The sequence below is a fragment of the Vanellus vanellus genome (genome assembly GCF_965231255.1).
Source record: "Vanellus vanellus genome assembly, chromosome: 11".
NCBI classification, from domain to species: domain Eukaryota; kingdom Metazoa; phylum Chordata; class Aves; order Charadriiformes; family Charadriidae; genus Vanellus; species Vanellus vanellus.
The window spans coordinates 21,728,314-21,750,728 of record NC_138916.1 but is presented as its reverse complement, the minus strand read 5'-3'; the positions used below and the strand labels follow the sequence as shown (position 1 = coordinate 21,750,728).

The 22,415-nt window shown below is 56.8% G+C and overlaps 1 protein-coding gene across 1 annotated transcript in view; it reads left to right on the top strand.

Annotated features, from left to right (window-relative positions):
• The window catches only part of PCSK6 (proprotein convertase subtilisin/kexin type 6), a gene marked incomplete at its 5' end in the record, with an annotated part of 37,931 nt that overhangs the window by 12,934 nt on the left and 2,582 nt on the right, over positions 1 to 22,415 (top strand). Inside the window, 15 exons of the mRNA XM_082488683.1 lie at positions 111 to 187; positions 1,153 to 1,241; positions 4,493 to 4,665; positions 8,633 to 8,845; positions 10,311 to 10,411; positions 12,050 to 12,153; positions 12,603 to 12,720; positions 13,811 to 13,999; positions 14,235 to 14,371; positions 16,386 to 16,565; positions 17,176 to 17,278; positions 17,848 to 18,044; positions 18,484 to 18,571; positions 19,865 to 19,956; positions 21,585 to 21,714. Coding sequence (XP_082344809.1) covers positions 111 to 187; positions 1,153 to 1,241; positions 4,493 to 4,665; positions 8,633 to 8,845; positions 10,311 to 10,411; positions 12,050 to 12,153; positions 12,603 to 12,720; positions 13,811 to 13,999; positions 14,235 to 14,371; positions 16,386 to 16,565; positions 17,176 to 17,278; positions 17,848 to 18,044; positions 18,484 to 18,571; positions 19,865 to 19,956; positions 21,585 to 21,714 — 1,991 coding nt within the window. The remainder of the gene's footprint in view (positions 1 to 110; positions 188 to 1,152; positions 1,242 to 4,492; positions 4,666 to 8,632; positions 8,846 to 10,310; positions 10,412 to 12,049; positions 12,154 to 12,602; positions 12,721 to 13,810; positions 14,000 to 14,234; positions 14,372 to 16,385; positions 16,566 to 17,175; positions 17,279 to 17,847; positions 18,045 to 18,483; positions 18,572 to 19,864; positions 19,957 to 21,584; positions 21,715 to 22,415) is intronic.

Below are 22,415 nucleotides of genomic sequence, written 5' to 3'. Positions count from 1 at the left end.
CATTTACTGCCCAGCTGGCTGCGGGTGAAGCAGGACCGCGCTGCCGCCGGGCCCACTTTGCCCCGCGCTGGGCTGGGAAGTTGAATCTCATGGTGGCAACCTGTTTTCAGGACCCTCTTGCAAGCTACGATGTCAACGGGAACGACCACGACCCAACTCCGCGCTACGACGCCAGCAACGAGAATAAGTACGTGATGCTGATTGCCGCGGAGCCCCGGGGTGCGCGGGGGTCCTCGGGGCTGACCGTCCTCCCCAGAGGTGTCTTCCAGGTCCGGGGCCTTTCCCCATCCCCGGCGCTGCAGAGGATGCTGCCTTACGGGCTTTGCATTGCGTTTAACGCAAATCCAGCCTGGGGCAACCACGCTAATTGCTCACGAACCCTTGAGTCATCGAATGATGCACTGGGGGGTTCCTTGCCATGGTTTTGGGTGAAACCACATGAGTCAGGTTGGGTGGTTTAGATGTCAAAGCCTGGGTGCACTTTCTGGGCTTCCATTGAAGCGGGATGGGCACACGGTGGCCCTTGTGGAAGGGAAACGGGAACACCAAGAGCAAATCCACCCCAGACAGAACAAGAGGGAATGGCTTCAAGCTCCAACAGGGTAGGTTTAGACTGAACATTCGGAAAGAATTTTTCACAGAAAGAGTGGTCGGGCATTGGAATAGACTGCCCAGGGAGGTGGTTGAGTCACCATCCCTGGATGTGTTTAAGAGACGTTTAGATGTGGTGTTGGGGGATATATGGTGTAGGGGAGAACTTTGTAGAGTAGGGTAGATGGTTGGACTCGATGATCCCAAGGGTCTCTTCCAACCTAGACAATTCTATGATTCTATGATTCTAAATCACGTTTAGATGCAAAACGCAGAGGGCAAGTTGCATCCAGGCGCGAAAAGCAAAGAGCAAATTGCATCCGAGTGCAAAATGCAAAGAGTGAATGGCACTTGGGTGCGAAAAGCAAAGAGCAGATTGCTTCCTGCATTGGTTTCCTCCATCCCCAGCTCTTCTGCGGGTTTGGATAAGGGCTCTCTGGCTCTTGGGGCACTTTCTTCCACCGCTCCGGCCTCAGGGCCGGTTTCTGGGTGCCGGGCGGGAGGTGGCTGGAGGGATCCTTTGCGGCAGGACGTGGGCTCACGGAGGATTTCTCTTTGCAGGCACGGCACTCGCTGCGCGGGGGAAGTGGCGGCGGCGGCGAACAACTCGTACTGCATCGTGGGCATTGCCTACAACGCGCGCATCGGAGGTGAGGCTGCCTGCCCGCGGCTCCCCTGCCCTTCGCCGTCCCCGTCCCCCCCGCCCCAAGGGACCGTGGCCACCCCGGCCGTGCCGATGGGCTCCCTGGGTGGGTGGTGGGATGCTATTCTGCCAAATATTGCCAGGAGAGAATCTCCTCCTTGGTGCCCCGGCTGCAGGGAGCCCTGGGAGGGGGGGGATTGGGAGAGGATGGGTGACACGGGGTGACAAGGGGACCCTTGCTCCATGTATTTTGGGGTGGAAACCTTCTGCGTGGGCTGCATCCTTGTCGTGAGGGTGCATGTGGATCGAGGTTGCGGTGGTTTCACCCCAAAAGTCCACAGCTGCTTTCCGGGGGGGGGGGGAGGGGGGGGCTGGCTGTCTTTGGGGGGTGGGGAGCCGCATTTGCTATGGTCGGTGGTGCTGGTTGAGCTTCAGAGCTGAAATCGCTCGTTTGTGAGGTTAATGGCGGCAGATGAGCCACTCGGAGGTGGGGGGGGGTCTGGGAGGACCCCCAAAATGCCCTCACGAGGAAAGCGCCAAGGAGGTGGGGGGACCTTTGCATGGTCCCTCAGATAACATGATGCGCAGGAAGCAGATGAGTCGTTGTCACCAAATTGGATCCTGATGGTAATTAGCCTCACAGAGCTCATTTCCATTAGCCCAGCTGGTTTTGGAGGCCAGTTTGAGCTGGGGCTGCTCTGGCCAGCTCTGGTGGTATGTGGACCACTGGGGAGATGGGGGTGGGAGCACGTCACCCCATCCGCGTGGCCGATGGGACCGTGTAGGGGACAAATGCCTGGTGCCGTGTCCTCGTGGGGGGTTTTAGCCCCATCCCCGGCATGGCTGGAACGGGAGAGGGGCTTTTGCTGCGACCCCTCCTACCACTCCAGCGCTGGGAGATGTCACCGTCGGCAGCACGGACCCAAGCGCCCACGGGCGGATTCGGGGCTTAGTCTTTTCTCTTGGCACGTTCATCATGGCCACGCGAGAAGCTGCTTTCGATAGGGTTGTGTCTGTGTGGGGGTGCAGAGGAGCGGGATGCCAGAGGGGTGTCTCTGTGCCAGGAAAATCTCCCGAGGGAAGAAATAAGCCCAGGGAGGGTGACTGGGGGGGCGGCAGGGGCTGTAAAGGCTGTGGCACGTCCCCATCCCCATCCCCATCCCCATCCCCATCCCATCCTGTCCCAGTGCTCATGGGATGGTATCTTGCCTCTAAATCCAGCCCCAAGCACGCACCAAACAGCAGCAGAGCCAGGCGAAGCTCCCAGGGGGGGTTAAGGCAGCTCTGCACCCTGCAGGATCGGGCCATTGCCTTCATGCTCCTTTTCAAGCCCGTTTCCCCACAGCAGCTGCGGAGACGAGCGTTACTTGTTGACTTTATAAAGACCTATGGGTCTCATTTTAATTTGCTTCCTTTAACGAGTGCCTTACCTTGGGGGTGTGCCGGGGAGGCGTCGAGCGATGCGAGGCCCCCGGCGGAGGGGAGAGGCCCCTGGGGCATCCCACAACGCGCACAGCCCGAGGGGAAAAATAAAGTCTGTAGCCATATCGAGTTTGGGATTGTGGAGGAAAACGCGCTATAGCTGCAGTGAGAGTGATTTTAGATGGATTACGCAAATAAAGCAGCGATTAATGAGCGCAACTTGTTGGGGAAGCCTATTTGTCACACTCGGAGAGCTCCCATCTAATTTTACTGGCTGCTCTTCAGCGCTCTTGCGTTGCTTTTCATTTGCTCCGGGCAAAATACATTGCTGCTCAAGAAACAAAACGGGCTCCCGCCATCCCTCCTCCTCCTCCTTTCCCTTCTCCTCCTGTGCTCGCTTCGCTTTGGAGGCCGATATTGCTCCCTGCGTGGCAAAGAGTTCGTGTATTTTGCAGCATCCTCCTCCCAGCTCCCTCCTGCCCCCCTGTTATTTAACCGGGGGGTCCCCGCATCGCGGTCTGGGGGGGTGGTTTGGGGTTGGCTTTGGGCTGTGGTGGGTTGACTTTGAGCTGACTTTGAGTTAACTTTGGGCTCGCTGATAAACGTGCCCACATTTAGCAAGCCCCCAAAACCCCCCATCCCCCGGCTGGTTTTGCCTGCCGCGCCGCAGCCGAGCGCGGCTCAGGCACCAGGCTCGGCGTTTTGCCCCTTCTCCTCGTGTTTCCGTGTTAACATGACACAGAAAAGAAGTTTTGGGGAACTGTTCTGCTCCCTCATTTTATATTTCGAAGCTTGGGTTTTGGCTGGTAGGGGACAGCGTCGAAAAGAGATATTTGAGTTGACTGGTGTCCAGGGCGCAGCTGCAGCTGTAATGACATCTGCCTGCATTTGTTTGCTTTAAGGAAAAATACATGTGGGAAGGGAAATGCATTTTTATAAACCGGACTCTCCCCGGTTGGCAAAAGGCGACGCTGAAGTTTCCAGCGCCTCTTTTCCTGTTTCTGGGGCAGCCCTTTCGGGGTGCCCGGCACGGCACCCTCTGCCCGCCGTGCGGCGGGGGCAATCCGGCAGGGACAGGGCGATGGGGAGCGGCGGGGGTTGTAACCCTCATATTGCAGCGGTGTGAGGCTGGGGGTGTGCAGCTCTGCCGGTGAGAGCTGGTGGGCTCTGCCCGCACGCCGCTGCGGCCGGCGCCTGCCGGCATTCCCGGCTGGAAGGGAGTCAGGTTATCCCGGGTGGCAGCATCGTCACGCCGTGGGTTGGGGTCCTGGCTCTGATTTTGGCTATGCAAACTGCAGCCTTGGGCTTCTCCTGGGGCTTCTCCCCGTCCCGGGCACTGTTGGCATCAGTTGGGCAGTGACGGGGTTCGGGGACAGTCACAGTCATCCCCGCTCGTGGGGAGAGTCTTCGTCCCACCGGTGTGCCTGAAGCTGGGGGGGGGGGGGGCATGAGCATCTGGGAAACACTGATATCCAGGTGGAGAAATGAGTTAATTACTTAAAAGGGGGGGAAAAAACCTTTTTAGCAAGGGGATTTCGCCACTGGGGACTGCAGCATCACTCCCACCGCCCAGTCCCCACCGACGGAGGGGAAGCAAATTTTAACACCCCCCTCTCCATCGCTTGCTGTGAAAGCAGCAATGCAGAAAACTTTCCAAAATAGCTCCCCAGCTTCCCGCTGCCGGGCTCGTTAGCGCGCGGGGCCGCGGGTTGAAGCTATTCCAGGCGCGCCTGAGCCGTGCGGTTTCCACCGCCGCTAACAAAGCCCTTTGATTGCAATCCTCGCACTTTCATCCAAGCCATTAAGCCCTAATGTCTGATGTTTTTGTGCTTTTAGGCATTCGTATGTTAGATGGCGATGTAACAGATGTTGTTGAAGCGAAGTCGCTTGGCATCAGACCCGATTACATTGACATTTACAGCGCGAGCTGGGGGCCAGATGATGATGGGAAGACAGTTGATGGACCTGGTCTATTGGCCAAACAGGCTTTTGAGCATGGCATTAAAAAGGTGTGGATCCCGCAGCGCCCAGACGCGCTCGCCCTCCTCCTCCTGCCCCGTGGGGAACGCGTGCCGGGGCCACGGCCAGCCCGGGGTCCGGCGCGGGGACGGGCGGCTTTGGCCCCCCGAGGCGATGCCAATGCTAGGGCTGGGGCGGGGGGAGGCGAATCATCTCTAATTTTTCCTAGTTTTCCCCGGCGTCCCTAAGAGCTCCGGTGGATTTTGCGGCCGAGGGCGGTGACGGCGGGAGGTGCCCGGTGATGGCGCGGCCCTGGCGGGACCCCTCGGCACGGCCGGCCCCGGCGGGAGCATCCGGCAGCGCCGGCTGCCGGGCAGAGCCCCGGCAGAGCAGGCAGGCCCCAGGTTGAGTTGCGAAGCTCTGCCGGGATGAGAAACCCAAAGCGGTTGTGTGTGTGGTGGGGGGGTGGCTTTGCACCTCAAAATGTCTCCCTCTGGGTGCCGGCACGGAGGGAAGGGGCCCCCCACCCTCCAGCATCCCCATCCCCCCTCCTTCACCCTCCCCACGTCCCTGGTGTCCTCTCCCGGGGGTCTCCATCACGTTAAGCGTTTCCCCGGTTTTCCACCCGGAGCGAGCGGCTGTGTCATGGTCGGGGGGGGACGTGGGTGCCACCGCAGGATCCGGCCACGGGGGTGCAGGAAAAATTGAGATTATTGTCCCTGAAGCCCTCCAGTGAGAGGGGCTTAGCCGGTGTCACGCGTGATTGACAGCTGTCAGTCCCCGCTGGGGATGCCCCGGCCTTCCCACGCCCCTTCTCTTTTTGGGCACTTTTAAAAAATGCCCAATATGGGCTAAAAACATCGGGAAAAAGACCTTTCTTGGCAGCTCGGCGGGCGCCGCAGGTAAACGTCGCAGTGGCCGGGGGCCGTGCGGCGAGCATCCCCCAGGCGCTCCGGCGAATTTGGGGTTGGGGTTTTGCCGTCGGCAGCCCCAGGCTGGGCTTCGAAACCCTCCCCACTTCGCTCCCTGCCTCCGCTCCTGCCTCTGCCGCCTCCTCTCGCAGCGCGCCGGGATTCGGGGCGGCCGCGGGGCCGGGGCGACGCAGCCTGCCTGTTATCTAAAAATAGGGTGGAGTGTTTTTCCCACTATTTACTTGATTTCCTGCCGGGGCGGTGAGCCTGCCGAGGGATCCATTGAAGTGCCGGGGAGTTCACGCCGTGTAAATACAGGGGAACAAGCTGCTTTTTAAGACCTTATTTTTGCATGCGGGAGCAAACGGGCGGCAGCGGGATACTTGCCGGGCACAGCCCTGCTGTTTCGGGATGGTTGTTTCTGTCTCCCGGGGGATGTCAGACCCTGCCACCCCCATCCCCGTCCCACCCCCCCACTGCCACCCATGTTTGCGGCACCCACTATCCCGCACGTACAGCTCTTAATTGCCCTCCTTAAATAACAAGGAAAGCCACAAGCAGATAGTTAGCCGCCACCTTTAGCCCAAGCAAACAGCTGTAACTGAGTTATAAATCCTTAAAATTGAGTTTTTAATGGAAACATTAAAATAACCTTTATCTGTTAGCGATAGGACTGTGCTGGGGTAATTTATCATCTTGTTTCTCGCTCCTCCAGCCACACCTTATTAGTTCCCGAGCTAACGAGGGGATATTTATCCTGGGCTCTCACGGAGCGCGGTTGGGCATGCACCCGAGCCCCGGCGGCGCTGTGGAAGCGGGGAGGTGCTGTGCATCCCGCATCCCACCGATGCGCTGCTGGGGTGAGCCGGATCGTCCCCAGCCTTGGCCCGGGAGGGGTTCTCTGGTTTAAATGATGCCCCGATGCAGGTTCTATAGCAGCCAGGAGACCCCTTCCTGGGATGGCGTTGGCTTAGGAGGATGGCAAAGAAAGAAGTTGGGCGTTTGGGGTCTGCTTGCGGAAATCTTGGTAGTTGCTTGTTTGAGAGCAAAGGGAAAGCATGGTTTTTTTTTTCCCAGTCCGAGGGAGTTGCGATAAGTGGTGCGACATTTCCCAGCAGCTCTGCTGGGAAGTGCTGTCAGGTGTTAGACGTGCATTGCTGTACTGTCATTTGTGTGCCTCTTCGTGTCCTCGTGCAGCCGTGCTGGCTCCGAACCCGCTTTCCTCCAGCGCATCCCGGGGATGTGGGTCGGGACCAGGACCGAGCAGCCTTTCCCTGCGGCCGTGGCTGCCACGCTCGGGGTGCGGGATGCGAGGGAGGTCTGGGCTCCCTGGCTACTGATCCCAGTCGAGATCATTGCTATGTCTCCGCACGCCTTCGACAACTGGTGCCTGCCTTTATTCCGTCCGATTAGTGATTTAGGAAAGCCTGGGTTGCACGCAGCGGGGCCGGTCCTTGCAGACGGGTGGATTTTAGTGTTGGAGAGCCGGACGGGCGGTCGCTGCCTGCGCCAAGCACGTGGGCTGGGACGCTGCCGCCTCGGAGATCCCTGGAAAGTGGGACCGGAGATGCCGGCAGCAGACGCGGTGGGCTGGCGAGCTGGGGCGAGCTGTCGGTGACGGGGGGCAAGGCAATAATTCCCTTTGCAATTGCACTTTTTCTTGCAGAGCTCCAGACAGCTCTATTAAATCTTTGCTAGGGAAATACCCACCCAGTTTGGCTGGGAGGCAGCGCAGATAATGAAAACTTTCATAAAGTAAGGAAAGAGCCTGACTTAGCCTGTGTATCCGGAGGCAGGGTCAGCTCAGAGAGCCTCTGCCCCAGGAGGAGGGCGAGACAGGTAATAAACCATCCCTCTCCCCGCCCCCCCCCCGGCGCTTAAAACCCACAATAAATCCCCGTGAATTCCTCCAGAGCAAAGTTGCTTTATTATTATTATTATTTTCTATTTTCTTTTTTTATTTTATTTTATTTTGTGGAGGAAGCCGCCGCAGAGCAGTGGGAGGGGAGGTAAACACCAGATCTGCCCAGGCTAGCGCCGAAATCTCTCCGTGGCAGGAGCAGCCGCGGGGAGGACGGGGGTTGCTCCGCCGCCGTGTGCTTCCATCGCCTGCCAAGGCCGGCAGCGGTGCCGCCCTCCCCGGAGAGCCCTGCCTTACCAGGCAGGGAAGAGACCCAGCCGCTTCATTTCCTGCCCCAAAATCCCCTTGGGTCACCAAAAATCCTCCCTTGGGACCGGCTGCACCCTCTTTGCGAACCCCCACGGGGATGGGGGGGGGTGCAGGTACCCCGGGGTACCCTGGCAGCGGTTCGGATGCAGGATGGAGGATGGAGCAGTTCACCCCCGCATCGTTGGCTTCGTTAAGGGCCCCTCGTTGGCAGCGCGGCCGCCGCTGCCGGGCGGGATTTTCCCCCGGCTCTGGGGAGGTCTGGGCGGTTGGCACACCCCTCCCCGCTCCCTTCCCCCCCCCCCCCAAATTCCCGGTGGGTTCCCGCAGCTGTACCCCGTGGGGACGGCTCCGTCAGATGTTCCCGCCAAGGGATGGGGAGGGGAGAAAAGGGCTGGGATTAAAAAATAAAAAGCAGACCAAAGGAACCTAAAGCCATAGGCTGGGGGGAGTTTTCGATGGTTTGGGTGGGTTCACGAGGGGCTTTGCAGGCTCGGGGCGAGGGAGACGTGGGTTTCAGGGGGGGTTCCCTGCTGGTTCCTCCTGCGGGGTCACCCCTGCGCCCCAGAAAGCGCTGTGCTGGGTGTCACTACCTGGTCTGAGCACCCCGGATGTTTTCCCCAATGAGAACCCGTGGAAGATGCCAAAATCCCCGTTGCCGGAGGCTCTCCTCTCCTCGCGGGGAGTCGCTGCCCGTGAAACTGGGGCTGGCCGAGCCGAGGGGCGCGTTTGCGGGGGCTGATGCAGGGGGACCGAGCGCCGGGCAGGATGGGACCCATCCTTCCACCCTAGCCAAACCCTACCTCCTGACCCAAAAATCAGGCTTGCCAACGGCATGCCAGTGCCGGGGTGGGCTGCCCTCTCCTCCCCGCGCCGAGGTGGCCGCTCATCCTGCACAAACACCTCCTCTCACCGCCCCCGTCCCCTCTCTGCCCGCAGGGCCGCAGGGGCTTGGGGTCCATTTTCGTCTGGGCGTCGGGGAACGGCGGCCGAGAGGGCGATTACTGCTCCTGTGACGGCTACACCAACAGCATCTACACCATCTCCATCAGCAGCACCACCGAGAACGGCTACAAGCCCTGGTACCTGGAGGAATGCGCCTCCACCCTGGCCACCACCTACAGCAGCGGGGCTTTCTACGAGCGGAAAATAGTAAGTTTTACCCCGATGTCAAGTGGGGCAGCATGTTTTCCGCGTGGCTGGGCCGGATGGCGGCTCCGTTGGAAGAGCCGGGTGGTTTTTGCTCGGGTTTTTTTTTTATGGTGGGGCCAAAATCGTTCTGGTCCTTGGGAAGAGCTCAGGGATGTGGCGTTTCCCCTGGTAAATGGGTGAAAGGGCTGGAGGATTGCAAAAATACCCGTGCAAATATTTACCTGTCCCCCAAAGTGCCTGCTCGCTGTCCTGTGCTTATAACAAAGGGAATTTTGAGGATTTGATAGAAAAAAAAAAGAGGGAGGATGGAGGTGTTTTGGCAGGGATGTGGCAAACCCGAAGGGGGAGCAGAGACTTTTCGGAGCCCAGGAATTGCCCGAAAGCGTGTGCGCGTGTGGATTAGCCTGGTATTCCCTGCGGCACAGGCTGTATTTGCCCTGTCCCACCAGCTGCTGTGGTTTCTTCACAGCAAGGCATTTTGTTACCGACATCCCCGCGCATCATCCGTCCCTTGGACAGTAAAACATCACCCACCAGCACAGCACCTTTCCCGATCTGGGAGGGAGTTTTCCGCCCAAATTAGTTTATTGACAAAAAAATGTGGGTTTTTTACAAGTATATATATATATATTTTTTTTATATTCAGGAGTGACTTGTTTGGCCCCTGAAAGATTAATTTCCAGCCAGAAAACAGAATCCAAGTGCCATTTTCATGGCGCTCGGGAGCGTTTGCATGGCTGAGGCCAGCACCAGTCCAGCGCTGCTGGAGCATTGCTGGGCAAAAAAAAGCAGTTTCCAGTGGCACCTCAGGGAGAAACTGGGTGGCACATGTCCATCCCTGTCCCCGTCCCGTCCCCCCGCTCCAAAGAAAATTGCCAGATTAAGTCAAAACTGAGGACCCTTCTAAAAATGTAACCAACTGAGCATCTCTTTGCCCACCTCCTCTCTCTGAGCTTTTGGTACCCAAGCATTGTGCTCTGCCCTGAAACAAAAAAGCTGAAAAATGGGGGGGGGGTCCCCTTTTTTTTCCCTGTGCAAGCAAAATTCTTGCCCGACATCAGGAGCTGGAGCTTTTAAGGAAAACTTTTAATACAGTGCAGCTCAACGTGCACCCATGGGTGCAGACCCCCTCCAGCCCTGCCCTGCTCGCACCACTCTGTCCATGGCTTTTCCTCCAGTTGACCCACAGCAGAATGGACTTTTTCCCCCTTTCAAATAGTTTTTGCACCTTTGAGCAAAGGAAAATGTAAGCAGGGATGTTTTCTCAGGTGCGAAGTGTGTCTGCAGCCTGTTTCGGGGGCTGCTTAGAGCACCCCCAATGGCCTGGCAGCCGTGGCAGGTTTGGGTACCCGCAAGCTCAGCTGCCCACTGGCAGCATCCCGAGGGAACCTGGGGTGCTCGATGGGGTATCGCCCGCGCCGGGAGCATCTCCGGCAGCGCAGAGCTGCAGCTCCTCTCTCCGCAGGTCACCACGGACCTCCGGCACCGCTGCACGGACGGCCACACCGGCACCTCCGTGTCCGCCCCCATGGTTGCGGGCATCATCGCCTTGGCTTTGGAGGCAAAGTAAGTGTAACCTCACCGCCGGCTTGCGGGGGGATGTTTCCAAATTTAGTAGCTGGTAAGCAAAACCAGAAAGAAAAAAGGTGGTGTTTTGTTGTTTTTTTGTTTGTTTTTTTTTTTTTTTTTCCTCTGGAGCAACTCAAAATGGGGCAAAGTTATTCTAAATTGCTCCTTTTTTGGCAAGGTTTGATACGATGTTGTTGTTTTGCATCTAATCTTCCTGCAGGTGTTTTATTGAGCTAATTCTTCACTTGTTGCCATCTGTTGAAAAGTTGGGGTTGGTGAGATAAGTCAGGCTTTTCATTTGGTGTGTTGAAACCGCTGACAGCCAGCTCCAACAGGAGTTTTATAAATACTTCCTGGAAAAAAAATGTCAGAAAACATCACGGAAAATGGAAAATGTCTGTAGAAGTGATGGTTTTCAGCAAGTGTTTCATTTCTGGGGGAAAAAGACTACTTTTGCATAATGTCAAAAACCCACGCGGCGTGACCAGCAGCGACACGCTCCCTGGTTCAAACGAACTGCTCTTTGCCTCTTCTCCCCATCCTGGTCCCCCAGCCCAGGAGCAGCCCCCGTGGGAGACCAGCCTCATCCCTTGGGCATCCCCATGTTGCTCCGTGGAGCATCTTCTCGCGAGCTTCTCACTGTCATTATTATTTTTATGGGGTGAAAATAAAATTAAAGCTGCGAATAAGCCGCAGGGCAGCGTTGCGCTCGCGTTCGGGGACGGCGGTCACAGGGTGTTGGCTCCAGTCCCTCTTCTCTGGTTTAATCCCAGCGCCCAGGTCGGGTGAGCGTGTTTCCCGAGATGCCATTTTCGTTACAAATATATTAAGAGCTTTAGATGTAATTTTTGAATTGTTTAGCTGAGGCATAAAACGCAACATTAAGTACCAGAGCTTGGTGCTCAGGCACTCCATTATGATGAGAAGGAATAAATTGAATTTCTTTTCTTAAATGTTGCTCGAGAGCAATATAAATCCCAGCTCGAGATGCTGAAGAACTGACTGTAAGAAAAGCATGGAAAATTCTTCAGCAACATCCCTGGGCTGGGGTCTTGGGGGGGGGGGGGGGGGCTCAAAAGCACACAGTGCTCAGTGTCCTGCACCCTGAACACACAAACCTCGTGCAAACCCAACCCAAGGGGAGGCTTGGAAGCACTTTGGGTTTCATTTTTCTGTTAAATAAGCAACCCAGTTGTATTTTTTTTTTTCCCCAGCAATTTTTGCTGTTATTCCTATAAATGGAATACACACAGCAGCGTGTATCAGCGAGCTGTCGAGGCTGGTACGCTGCCTCAGGGTGTGCTTTGTTCCCAATCTCCTACGAGAAAATGGGGAAAACCACCTTGATTTGCTCCAGTGATACCTCGGAGCAGGAGTGCTAACTACCCTTGGCCAGGAATAAATCCTGCAACGCCCGTGGGCACGTGGCATCCCTCCCTGGGGCATCCCCCTCTGCTGGGGCACCCTGTGTTCTGGCCAGCCTCCAGGCAGGGCGTTAGCATTTAAATCATCGATTCCTGCTGGTTTGGAGCAGGAAAGAGGGGTTTGGGGTTTTTTTAACCCAATGGTGGTCCCTGCTGCTGCTGGAAATACTTGAGGCAGCAGAGCCATCCCATGAGCCGCGTGTTGTTGCAGCCCCCTGCTCACCTGGAGGGATGTCCAGCATCTGCTGGTCAAAACCTCGCGGCCGGTGCACCTGCGGGCAGACGACTGGAAGACCAACGGTGCGGGGCATAAAGGTGAGGGGCCGTGGGGTGAAGGTGGTGTGGCAGAAATGGCCACCCAAGGGAAAAGAAAGGTCTCCAGGGCTTCACTTCTGGGAGTGTTCACCCTGGGTGGCCACTCTCACCTGCCTCGGGGGCTCCCACCACCAGGCTGTTGAGCAGAGGGAGGAGAGGGCAGTAGTTCGTGGGGTGGGAGGTTTGGAAGCCTCGCTTGGTGGAGGCTCTCCTGAGCTGCAGCGTTGCCTGCTTCTTTCAGTGGGCTGCTCCCAGCAATGGGTTTTCCACGGTGCCGGTGTGGATTTGGGGTGTAACTTGGGCAGGGTGATGAGTTCCACATCTCATACCCCAACAGGGTCAACTCCACACCTACCCTGATGGTTGGAGGATGCTCCACCAAGCACCAGGAAGTTGCTCCTGGCCCCTGCTTAGAAGGCATGGGGTTTCTGAGTCTTCTCTCTTTCCAGTTAGCCATCTATATGGCTTCGGTCTGGTGGATGCAGATGCTATTGTGGTGGAAGCCAAGAAATGGAAGGCAGTCCCTCCCCAGCACGTCTGCGTGGGAAGCCTGGACAGGGTGCCCAAGTGAGTGTCATGGGATCGAGGTGACTGTTCCGGGCCATGCGGATGCTTGGGATGAGCTTTGATGGAGCTGGCTCTTGCGATGCAAAGGCTCGGCCACTGTCCCGGCGTTTGGAAAGGGAAATTAGGAGTCGGGGTGGCCAGGACAAGCCTGTGTGCAGGTGAGGTGATGTTCATGGATTTTATGGTCAGAGCAACCGACATCATCCACGCCGAGGTCTGTTTATTGACCCAGAAGTGCCCACCCAGGGTCTGTGCCTATGGCTCGGTGAGGAGCGGGTCCCACAGGGGCTCTCCAGGACCAGCTTTGGTGGCAGGTGATTTATTTCTGCCCCTTCGATGCTTATGCTTCCCAAGTGGGTGATCAGCAGGGATATTTTGAGGGCTGACAGTGCTGCTTACCATTTTAGAAATGAGTTAGGGAGACCTAAACCAGCTCGTCCGCTGGGTCCTACGTGAGTAGTGATGGGTTGGGGTCTCCTCCTTCTTCCACCAAACACCTCATCTTGATGGAAGACACCAAAAATAGGTGCTTTGTTGCAAAGTTTCCCAAATTGCTGGTGCCTGGCATCTCTTTGAATTTGGCTTCAGACCCGAACCAGCTTAACTTCACATCTTATCCTCGGTAGGTCTGTCTCCTGGTAGGATAAAGGGTGGGATCGGGGATCTGACCAAATGGACTCTCCTGGTTTACCACTGCCTGGCTGTAGAGCAAGAGAGCTGTTCATCAGACAAGCAGTGCCTTTGGAAGCCTCGCGTATGCGAAGCAGGAATGAATTTGGAGCCAAGTGTGTTCGTGAAACTATTTATCTGATACAGACACTAATTACAACCCAAAGAGGAACGCTGCACTGATAATTATAATAAAGCAGCGCCCTTGCAGCCCATGAGGCATAGATCTTAGAGGCAGTTCAAACCCATCGCATTACCGTTGAGCAATTCAGCAAATTCCTGTGCTAGGACGCTGTATTGCAATGGAGGATGAGATAATTTTCACCATGAAGCAGTAGGAGACCGGGTTGAAACTGGGCGTCCATGCTGCTGGGAACCGGCGTGCGCTGCTGTCCCCAGCGCGGTGCTCTGTACCCGGCAGGTACATCCGAGCGGGCCACGTGCTGCGCGCCAGCACTCTCAGCAGCGCCTGCGCTGAGCACCGCGACCAGCACGTGCTCTACCTGGAGCACGTCGTGGTGCGGCTCAGCATCTCGCACCCGCGCCGGGGCGACCTCCAGATCAGCCTCGTCTCTCCAGCGGGAACCAGGTCGCAGCTCCTCGCCAGGAGGTAAGATCGGCCGGAGCCGGCACGAGTCTGGGCTGGGCGGCATCCTCGCTGAAGGTGGTTGATGCACGTTTGCTTGGGTTTTTTGGGAAGGTTGGGGGGGGGCATGCTCGGGCCTCAGCTGCAGGAGGGCTCCGTGCAAGGGTGGGTGAATGCAAGGATCCCTAAAATCCTTACTTTATATCTATCTTTTCCAAATTAATAAGACATTCAAAAATGCACGGCATTACTGTTGCAGGGTGTTCGACCACTCCAACGAGGGGTTCAAGGGCTGGGAGTTCATGACCGTCCACTGCTGGGGGGAGCGGGCGGCGGGGGAGTGGACCCTGGAGATCCACGACACGCCATCCCAAGTGCGCAACCCTGCGGTGCAAGGTAAGGGTCCCCCAGCACCCATGGCCCCCCAGTGCCCGCCGGTCCCCCTCGCCCCCAGAGCTCTTTGCAGGCCGCTTAGCTTGGCCGTAACTTTTTCTGCGAGTTTTACCGTCTTCAGCAAAACCATATTGCCCAAATTTTTCTAAAATGGGAATAAAACTTCAGCGCAGGAGGCTGCCGGTCTGGCTGAGCCGGGAGCGGGTTTTCTCCCAGCAGCAAACTCGCTCCAACCGAGAGCCGGGTTTCCAAAATTAAACCGTAATGAGTCAAAATGAGGAAACCCGAGAGCTGTAATTGTTGTTTGTTTGTTTTGCTTCGCTGCTGGGACATCTGGCGCGTGGGCTGGTTGTGCAACGGCGCAAGGGGATGATGCCCCTCGGGCTGCAGACGGATGGACATCCTCTCCGGGCTGCCACCGCGCTGGCGGGGGGTGGCTGGGCTCAGCCTGGCCCCCTGCGTGTCCCCAACCCTGCCATGTCCCCCCCTCTCCCCGGCTTGGCCGCCTGCTCCCTGACCCCTTCCCGGCAAAGGAGCCGGGCTGGCGGGATCCGTCCCCGCCGGGAAGGGGCAGCCGCCTCGCTGGCTGGTGGCAGCAGGGCATGAAGCATCCTGCCCGAGGCTGGCGTGCGTTGCGGGGGTGTTAAAATCCACACGATCATTGATAAGAAGCCAGGAGTATATTAAAAATCTCTCCCCCGCGACTTTCTGGCGGGAGGCGCACGTGGGGGTTCATTGTGCCGAAAGTGTTTGTGTTTGCTGCCTTCGCCCGAAAGCTTTTGAACTTGGAGGAACGGCAGCGAAGCGCCCACAGAGCTGCTTTTTTTCCCCCTGTATTTACGGTTTGCGGCAGGTGTTTCTGAGCCCCTCGCGGGCGTCAGGGCTGGGCTTCACCCGGCTTCGCAAAACGAAATGAAAACGAGTGTGTTAAGTCACCCCCTCAAAGGGTCTGCACCGGGTTTGAAGCAGAGAGGGCAAAGAGGGAAGACAAAGAGGGATGATGCTCCCAGACGGCAGCAGAAACAGGTATTAAATGTTAATTTAAGACCATTAATTAAGCCAATTAAATTGGTTAAGTTAATACCAATTAAATACTAAGGGTGTCGCCGGCACTGCTGCATCCCCAGCGTCAGCCCTGTGCAGCCCGAGCTTTCCTCGCGTGGGACACTTTAGATTTAAAGCAAATTTAATTCTTTCGGCGGAGGTGCGTGGCTGAGCTCTCCCCCGGCTGCTGCCGCCCCAGCTCACCCCTTCGCAGGCTCCGCTCCGTCCTGCAGCTGGTGGGTCCTCTCAGGCCTTTGGGAGAGCCAAGGGATTTGGGTGTTGGAAATTTTAAGCCCTTCCTGGAAACGCAGGGATTAGTGGTTAAAGCCGAGCACGCCATGGGCGTGAAGTGACTCGCATTGATGGGGAATCGAAAGAAAAACAGCATTGAAAAGAAGCAGCAGCATTTTTGGACCCCCTTCCCCAAAGCTGCATGGGTCGGGGAAGACCCTGGCGTGGGTGTAAGGCCGTGGGGTGTCCCCAGCCCCCCAGGTGCTGCGCAGGCTCCGGTGGCCCCTGCGGTGTTTCGGGGGACACCAAGCTCAGACCTGTGACGTGTCGGATAGGGGGGTGGCTGGAGCAACAGCAGCAGGCAATAATCCGGTGTGTGCTGGGCGGCTTTTATCAGACAGAAATAATCCTCCACTGTGGAGCTTTGGAGCTTTTAAAGTTACGGGTTCCCTCCGCACGTTGGGTGTGATGGGTATGGTGATGCTGCGGTTCGTCCGATGAGTTATAGCGTAAAAAGTCCCTTGTAGGTGCCTTAAACAGCTGTATTTGTGCAGGCTGGGAGCTCGGGGGCTGGTGAGGATTTCTGGGTGTTTGTCATTTGCTTGTGCATCGTCATGCTAGTGGAGAAGCCCCGATAGTCCTGTCCACCCTCCTCTTGTTTCCCCCAAAGCCGGGGCTCTGGGGTCCTCTGGGAAGGAGCAGTATGCGAACCGGGATGGGTGACGTTGTGCCTGTCCCGCAGGGAAGCTGAAGGAGTGGAGCCTCCTCTTCTACGGGACAGCAGAGCACCCCTACACCGCGCTGGGTGGCCCCCAGTCCCGCGGGAGGATGCTGGAGGTGCCGGCATCGGAGATGGAGCCGTCCAGAGCCGCCTTCCTGCAGAGCCAGGTGGAGGTGGTGGAGGAGGAGGAGGAGTACGCAGGTAAGCACCAGCGGAGCTGCCATATCATCCCCCCCTAAAGTACCTGGGAAAATGCCAACCAGGGGAGCCACAAGGCCTGATCCTGCCCAGGGCCAGGGCGGGCTGGGAGGAGCGGTGCCTGCGGCCGGCGTGGGGCAGCAGGACGATGAAATTAGAAGGTAGCAAAACTCCCCGTCCCAGCTCTCCCGCCACAAATTGGTGGTGCAGCCGTCTGAGGAGTAAAAAAAGCTCCTCTTCCCACCTTCCCACCCTTCTCCAGCGTGGACACAGGCGGGTGTCCCTGACGGTCCCCGAGGAGCGGGTCCGGCCCCTCTTTCAAAGCTGCTCCTGCAGAGAAGGGTGTTCAGCCGGAGGATGGTCGGGCGCGATTTGTGCCGGGGAGGATGAGCTGGAGGAGAGGCGAGACCTGGAGCCATGCAGCTCCGTAGGATAGTTAAGATAAGATATATAAGATCTATAAGATAATAGATGTAGGATAAGATAGGCAGAGGGTCCTGAGCTGCTTCCCCGCGTCCGTCTGTCCAGGGAGTGTGTGCTCAGGGCATCCTGGCAGTGGGGTGTGGGGTATGTTCAGCCTCTCCCCCAGCTGAGCCGCTCTGTCCCTCCCCAGGTCCGTGCCACCCCGAGTGTGGTGACCAGGGCTGCGACGGCCCCAGTGCCGACCAATGCTTGAACTGCATCCACTACAGCCTGGGCAGCGTGAAAACCGGCAGGTGAGGGGTGGTGGGGTGTCCCTGCGGAGTCCCCGGGCGGTGGCAGCGCCTTTTCCCAGCGTGAGTGACAGATGTTTGCACAGAGAAAGAAGAGTATGAGAGATAAAATGGAGGGAGGAAGAGGTGTGGGGAACCTTGCCCTGGACTAGGGTATGATGGGGTGAGAGACACGGAACTGGAGACCCCTGGAGGACCTTGGCCATGTAATCATGCTGGGGAAGAAGCGTCACCGGCTGGGGTCACCCATGCCCAAGGGACAACCAGCTGAGGTGCCAAATCACTTCAGGAATTGGGGTTTCCACTCCCCGATCTCTTGGGCTGGCAGAGGGAAAGTTTACCCATAGATGGGGTTGCTGGCCAAGAGATGCCCTGGCTCTTTATTACACAGCCATGACATTCAAGACGCCTTAAATCTTAAGAATAAGAAGTAAATGAGCCCAAATGACCGCCAAGGCTGAGGGATGCCCTGAAGGCTGCGGGTGAGGGGACGGTGGCAGGTGCCAGGCTGCTGGCTGGGAGGTCTCTGGGTGTTGGCACCAAAGGCCCCGCACTCTCGGTTCCTTCCCCAGGATGTGCGTGAGCTCGTGCCCCGCGGGGTTTTTCGGTGACAAAGGTGCCCGGAGGTGCCGCCGGTGCTACAAGGGCTGCGAGCGTTGCGTCGGGAGGGGACCGACCCAGTGCACGGCGTGCAAGCGGAGCCTCTACCATCACCAGGAGATGAGCACTTGCGTGGTGCTGTGTCCGCCCGGGTTTTACGCCGAGGAACGTAAGGATGTTTATCACTTGCGAGCTGTAGCATGAGGATACGCAAAGGTTGCGTCTATTTTACATGCTGCGGGGGGACAAAACACCTTGATTTCTGAGTATTGCCTTTGAATTTCCCCCCTCGACGCGCCTTGCAGAGCGAAGGGAGGAGAAAAACCCCTGGGTGTTCAAAGAGGGTGGTGCAAAGCAGAGGCACTCAACTCAGTTCTTAATTAGAAGACTGTAATTAATGATCCTAGCTGCTTGCGAAGCGTATTTCTTCTTGGCAAGCAATGACAGATAAGGTCGTCTGCAGTAGCAGGGACCCATCGGGGGGAGGACGTGCCTCTCCTCCCTGGGGGGTTTGGCGCTGGGGTGCAGCGGGGCTTTGCGGCTCCGACTGCCGCTTGCAAATCACTGTCCGGGTTTTATTCTCCCTGCCTCGCTTTGTTTTTTGAAAGGTCAGAAACGCTGTCTGAAATGTCATCAAAGCTGTAAAAAATGTGTCGGCGAAGCAGACAAATGTACCGCATGCAGAGATGGATTCAGGTAAAATACCAGCACGGGAGGAGTTTGTACCTGTGGTTTAAATTTGGGAAAACTGATGGGAAATTAGAGAGGGCATTAGTTAAAGACCTGAGGTCCTGCTTCTGTGGTACTGCAGCTGTGGCACAGAGCGCTGGAGGCCTGGGAATTTAAAGGTGGTGCTTTGCGTCCCTTTCTTAGCTGAAAAGCATGATTTAAATTTAATTTGCTTTTCTCCAGCGCTTGCCAGGGTGGTGGGTGAGTGCTCTGCTGCGGGCTCAGAAGCGCTCATCCAAATTTGGTGACCTGAGACCAAAGCAGCTCCCGGCATCAGTATCTAAAATGGGGGGGACAAAAGCAATGAAAATGTTTACACCGCATGTTGAAAAGCTCATTTTTCCTCCCGAGTCTCCGTTGGCTCCGTTAGAGCCGTCCCAGCCAAACAGGGCACTTGGTTTTGCTCACCAGGCAGAGCTAGTACCAGGCTGAGCTGTTCCAGGCAGGCTGAAAATGCTCCCTGCAAGTGCAGAAACCCTTCCCTCAGCTTCATCCATGCTGCAAAATTTTATCCGATATGCCTGTTGAGTATAGGATGGCCAAGTGGGTGCAGGTGGGGCAGCCCCGACCCCGCAAGGAGTACCGGGTGCCCTTGCTGCTGGCCCCATGGCTCCTGCGGGATGCAGAGCCCAGCCATGATGGCGAGCAGCGTCGGCACTGGGAAGAAGCCGTTTTCCATCCCCAAGCTCACACGGGAGCAGGATCCCATAGCGCTTTGCTTTGCTCAGGGGCTGTAAGCGGGCCAGAGCCACGGTGTAGCAGCGGGGCTCTCTCAGACGAGGAAATTGCCGCTGCCAGAAGATTATCTACTCCCACAGAAAAGCAAAACTGGAGGCACTTGTCAGACATAATCCGCACGGCGCTTGCTTTTTATTGTCCAATATCCTTTTAAGCCGGGACTTCAAATCATCCCTGCCACGGCGAAGCAGCACCGGCCCAGCCATGGCACTGAACCAATTTCCTTTTATTCCAGGGAGCCTCGCAGTGCAAAAGGTCTTTGGGAGAGCCTGGCTGTCTGCCCGTGGGAAAAAAAATAATTTTATTTCCTCCTGGATAGTTAATTAAGGAACCTGCAGCCGTCCCTTTGGTCCAGGCAGAACTTTAATTTCTCCTGAAGCGCTGGCTGGTTTTCCGACGCCTCCTGCACTGCAGGCTGAGGCTGCTGTAGGGCACCGGGGGATGCGGGGATGGGGACAGGCTGTGTTGAGTTCCCAGTGCCTGTAGCTTCGGGTGTAAACGTTCTCTCTGCTTTCTCGGCAGCCTGGCAGGAGAGAGCTGCCTGCCGGAGTGCCAGCCCGCCATGTACCTCAGCCGGGAGCCCCGGCGCTGCGAGACCTGCCCTGCCGGCACAGGTACGTCCTTCAGCAGCATCCCCACGCAAAACCCCAAAACCCGGGTGCATCAAGAGCCAATGCCCACGGTACCCGCCCCAAGCCAAGGCAGAGTGCTGTCGGGGAAGCGATCCCAGCTCTCCAGCCCATCCCGTGAGGTGCTGGGAGTATATTCATATTAGAAAGGTTTTTAGGGAGTTTTTACATTTTTATTAGAGCCATTCTTTATTTCCCTGATTCCTCTGAAGCCAGGTGCTTTAGTTTAATAAGGTTGCGGGGGAGGCCATAAAACCCTCTCGGAGTGATGGAAGATGGCTTTGCAGCATATAAAAATGTCAGGCAGCTGAGGCGCGTTATCCCGGCCGCCCCTCGGGGCTGGGCTGGCCGCCGCCGCCTTCCCCCCGCTGCCCAGAATCGCTCGGCGGTCCCTTTAAATCCTGCCTTTTTCGCTTCTTGGAAGTCCAATTATTTTCCATTGTTAATGTTTGCGTCTGCCCTCAAAATCATCATAGATCTGATGATAATATGATCTCTAGACAATTCGTGTTCAGTGGTGTGAATCTCATCTATCATACATGGGCAATTTCCTAAGACTAAATCCAAAATATTTATTGATCTTGTTGGCAAGCGTGGAAGGGAACGGGTTCTTAATCCCTTAAGAAAATTACTTCCCTTCTAATTCTTATTCCAGTCAGTGTAAATGTACTTCACCACAATTATTTTTCAAGCCTTTTTTCGTCTCCTTTTCCCGCATAACCATTTCTCAAGCCCGGTGCGCGGAAGGCCTCTAATAATACCATCTCCATCACCGCTGTTTGCCATCCAGCCACAACGCGCCGGCATCAGAGCAGGGCTCGCTGCTTTCCCACCTCCTCTCCCGAGCCCTTCCCTCCTCCAGCTCTTCCACAGCCCAATTTAGCATCTCTTTTTTCCACATTTTACTCTGCATAGGGTGGGAAAGCTAAACCAGTGCGTGCTTGGGAGCGGTGGCTGATGCCCCCGTGTTCAGCTCTCAGCTCTGCAGAGGAGCAGGACACTGGGTTTTTGGGGGTGGGAGTGAGCTTTTTGTGATGGAAGCTGGGTTTTTGGGGGTGGGAGCTGAACTTTTTGAGTTGGAAGCTGGGTTTTTGGGGATGGGAGCTGAGCTTTTTGAGATGGAAGCTGGATTTTGGGGGATGGGAGCTGAGCTTTTTGAGATGGAAGCTGGGTTTTTGGGGGTGGGAGCTGAACTTTTTGAGATGGAAGCTGGGTTTTTGGGGATGGGAGCTGGGCTTTTTGAGTTGGAAGCTGGGTTTTTGGGGATGGGAGCTGGGCTTTTTGAGTTGGAAGCTGGGTTTTTGGGGATGGGAGCTGGGCTTTTTGAGATGGAAGCTGGGTTTTTGGTATGGGAGCTGAGCTTTTTGAGATGGAAGCTGGGTTTTTGGGGATGGGAGCTGGGCTTTTTGAGTTGGAAGCTGGGTTTTTGGGGATGGGAGCAGCTGTGCGGGACCCTAGTGGCACAACAAGCAGTTTGTTTGCTCCTGGGCACGAGCAGGGCAGTGCCAAGCCGGTGCCCCCTCATCCCACACGGGGCTGCAGCCACGCTGGTGCCACGTGGCTCTCATCTCTGAAACTGTCCATGTCACCTGCCTTCTCCCCTGTTCCCCCAGGGCCGGGCGAGGAGGACTGCGCACCCTGTGGTCCCGAGGCTCCTGCACCCCACTGGCGCTGCGTCCCCGCCTGCCGCGAGGGCTTCTACCCCGCCGACAGCCACGGGCTGCCCAACAAAGTCTGCAAGAGGTACGTTACCTGCCCGATCGCAACCGGATGATTAAAAAAAATAAAAAATAAAAAAAATGCTGAAAACAGCTCACAGCTGGAGCTGTTTACTAGGGAAGTTAAAATAGGGATGAGGGAGCCAGGGCAGCTGTGGGGCTGGACCCCACACGCCCCTGGCCTATAGATTTAAGAGCAGCCAAGCTGCACGCTCCCCCGCCGGAGCCAACCGGCCAAGATGTCTTGGGGCTACGGTGGAAGGGGCTCAGCCCCAGCCCCGGGCTCTTTGGAAGAGGTGTGGGAGGAATGAGGAACAACGGTGATGTTTAGGCAAATATTCCAGCTTTCAATCAACCCTGCCCTGTTCGCCCTGCGGCCCTGTTGGAGAAGCGTTCTCCCGCTCCTTGGCCCAGCACGGGGGCTGTGTGCGGGAGACTGGGAGATGCCGGGAGGCAGCAATTTGCTCCCACTCGGCGGCACTCTGGGCTTTAAGTGGGGAGTGGGAGTGGATTCAGCCTCATTAAAGGGAACATGAAAGGGAAGGATTAAAGGTGACTTGGGAACGTGCAGCACAGTGCCTGCCTGCCCAGGGTTTCACTCACCCACGCTGGCTATCTAGCGGGGAGGAACAGGGGTCCAGCATCGCTTCCCAGGGATTTTGGGTACAGTCTCTGCAAGCCACCATCCCCGGGTGGGAGGTGCAGCTGATAGGCTCTTTTCCCTGA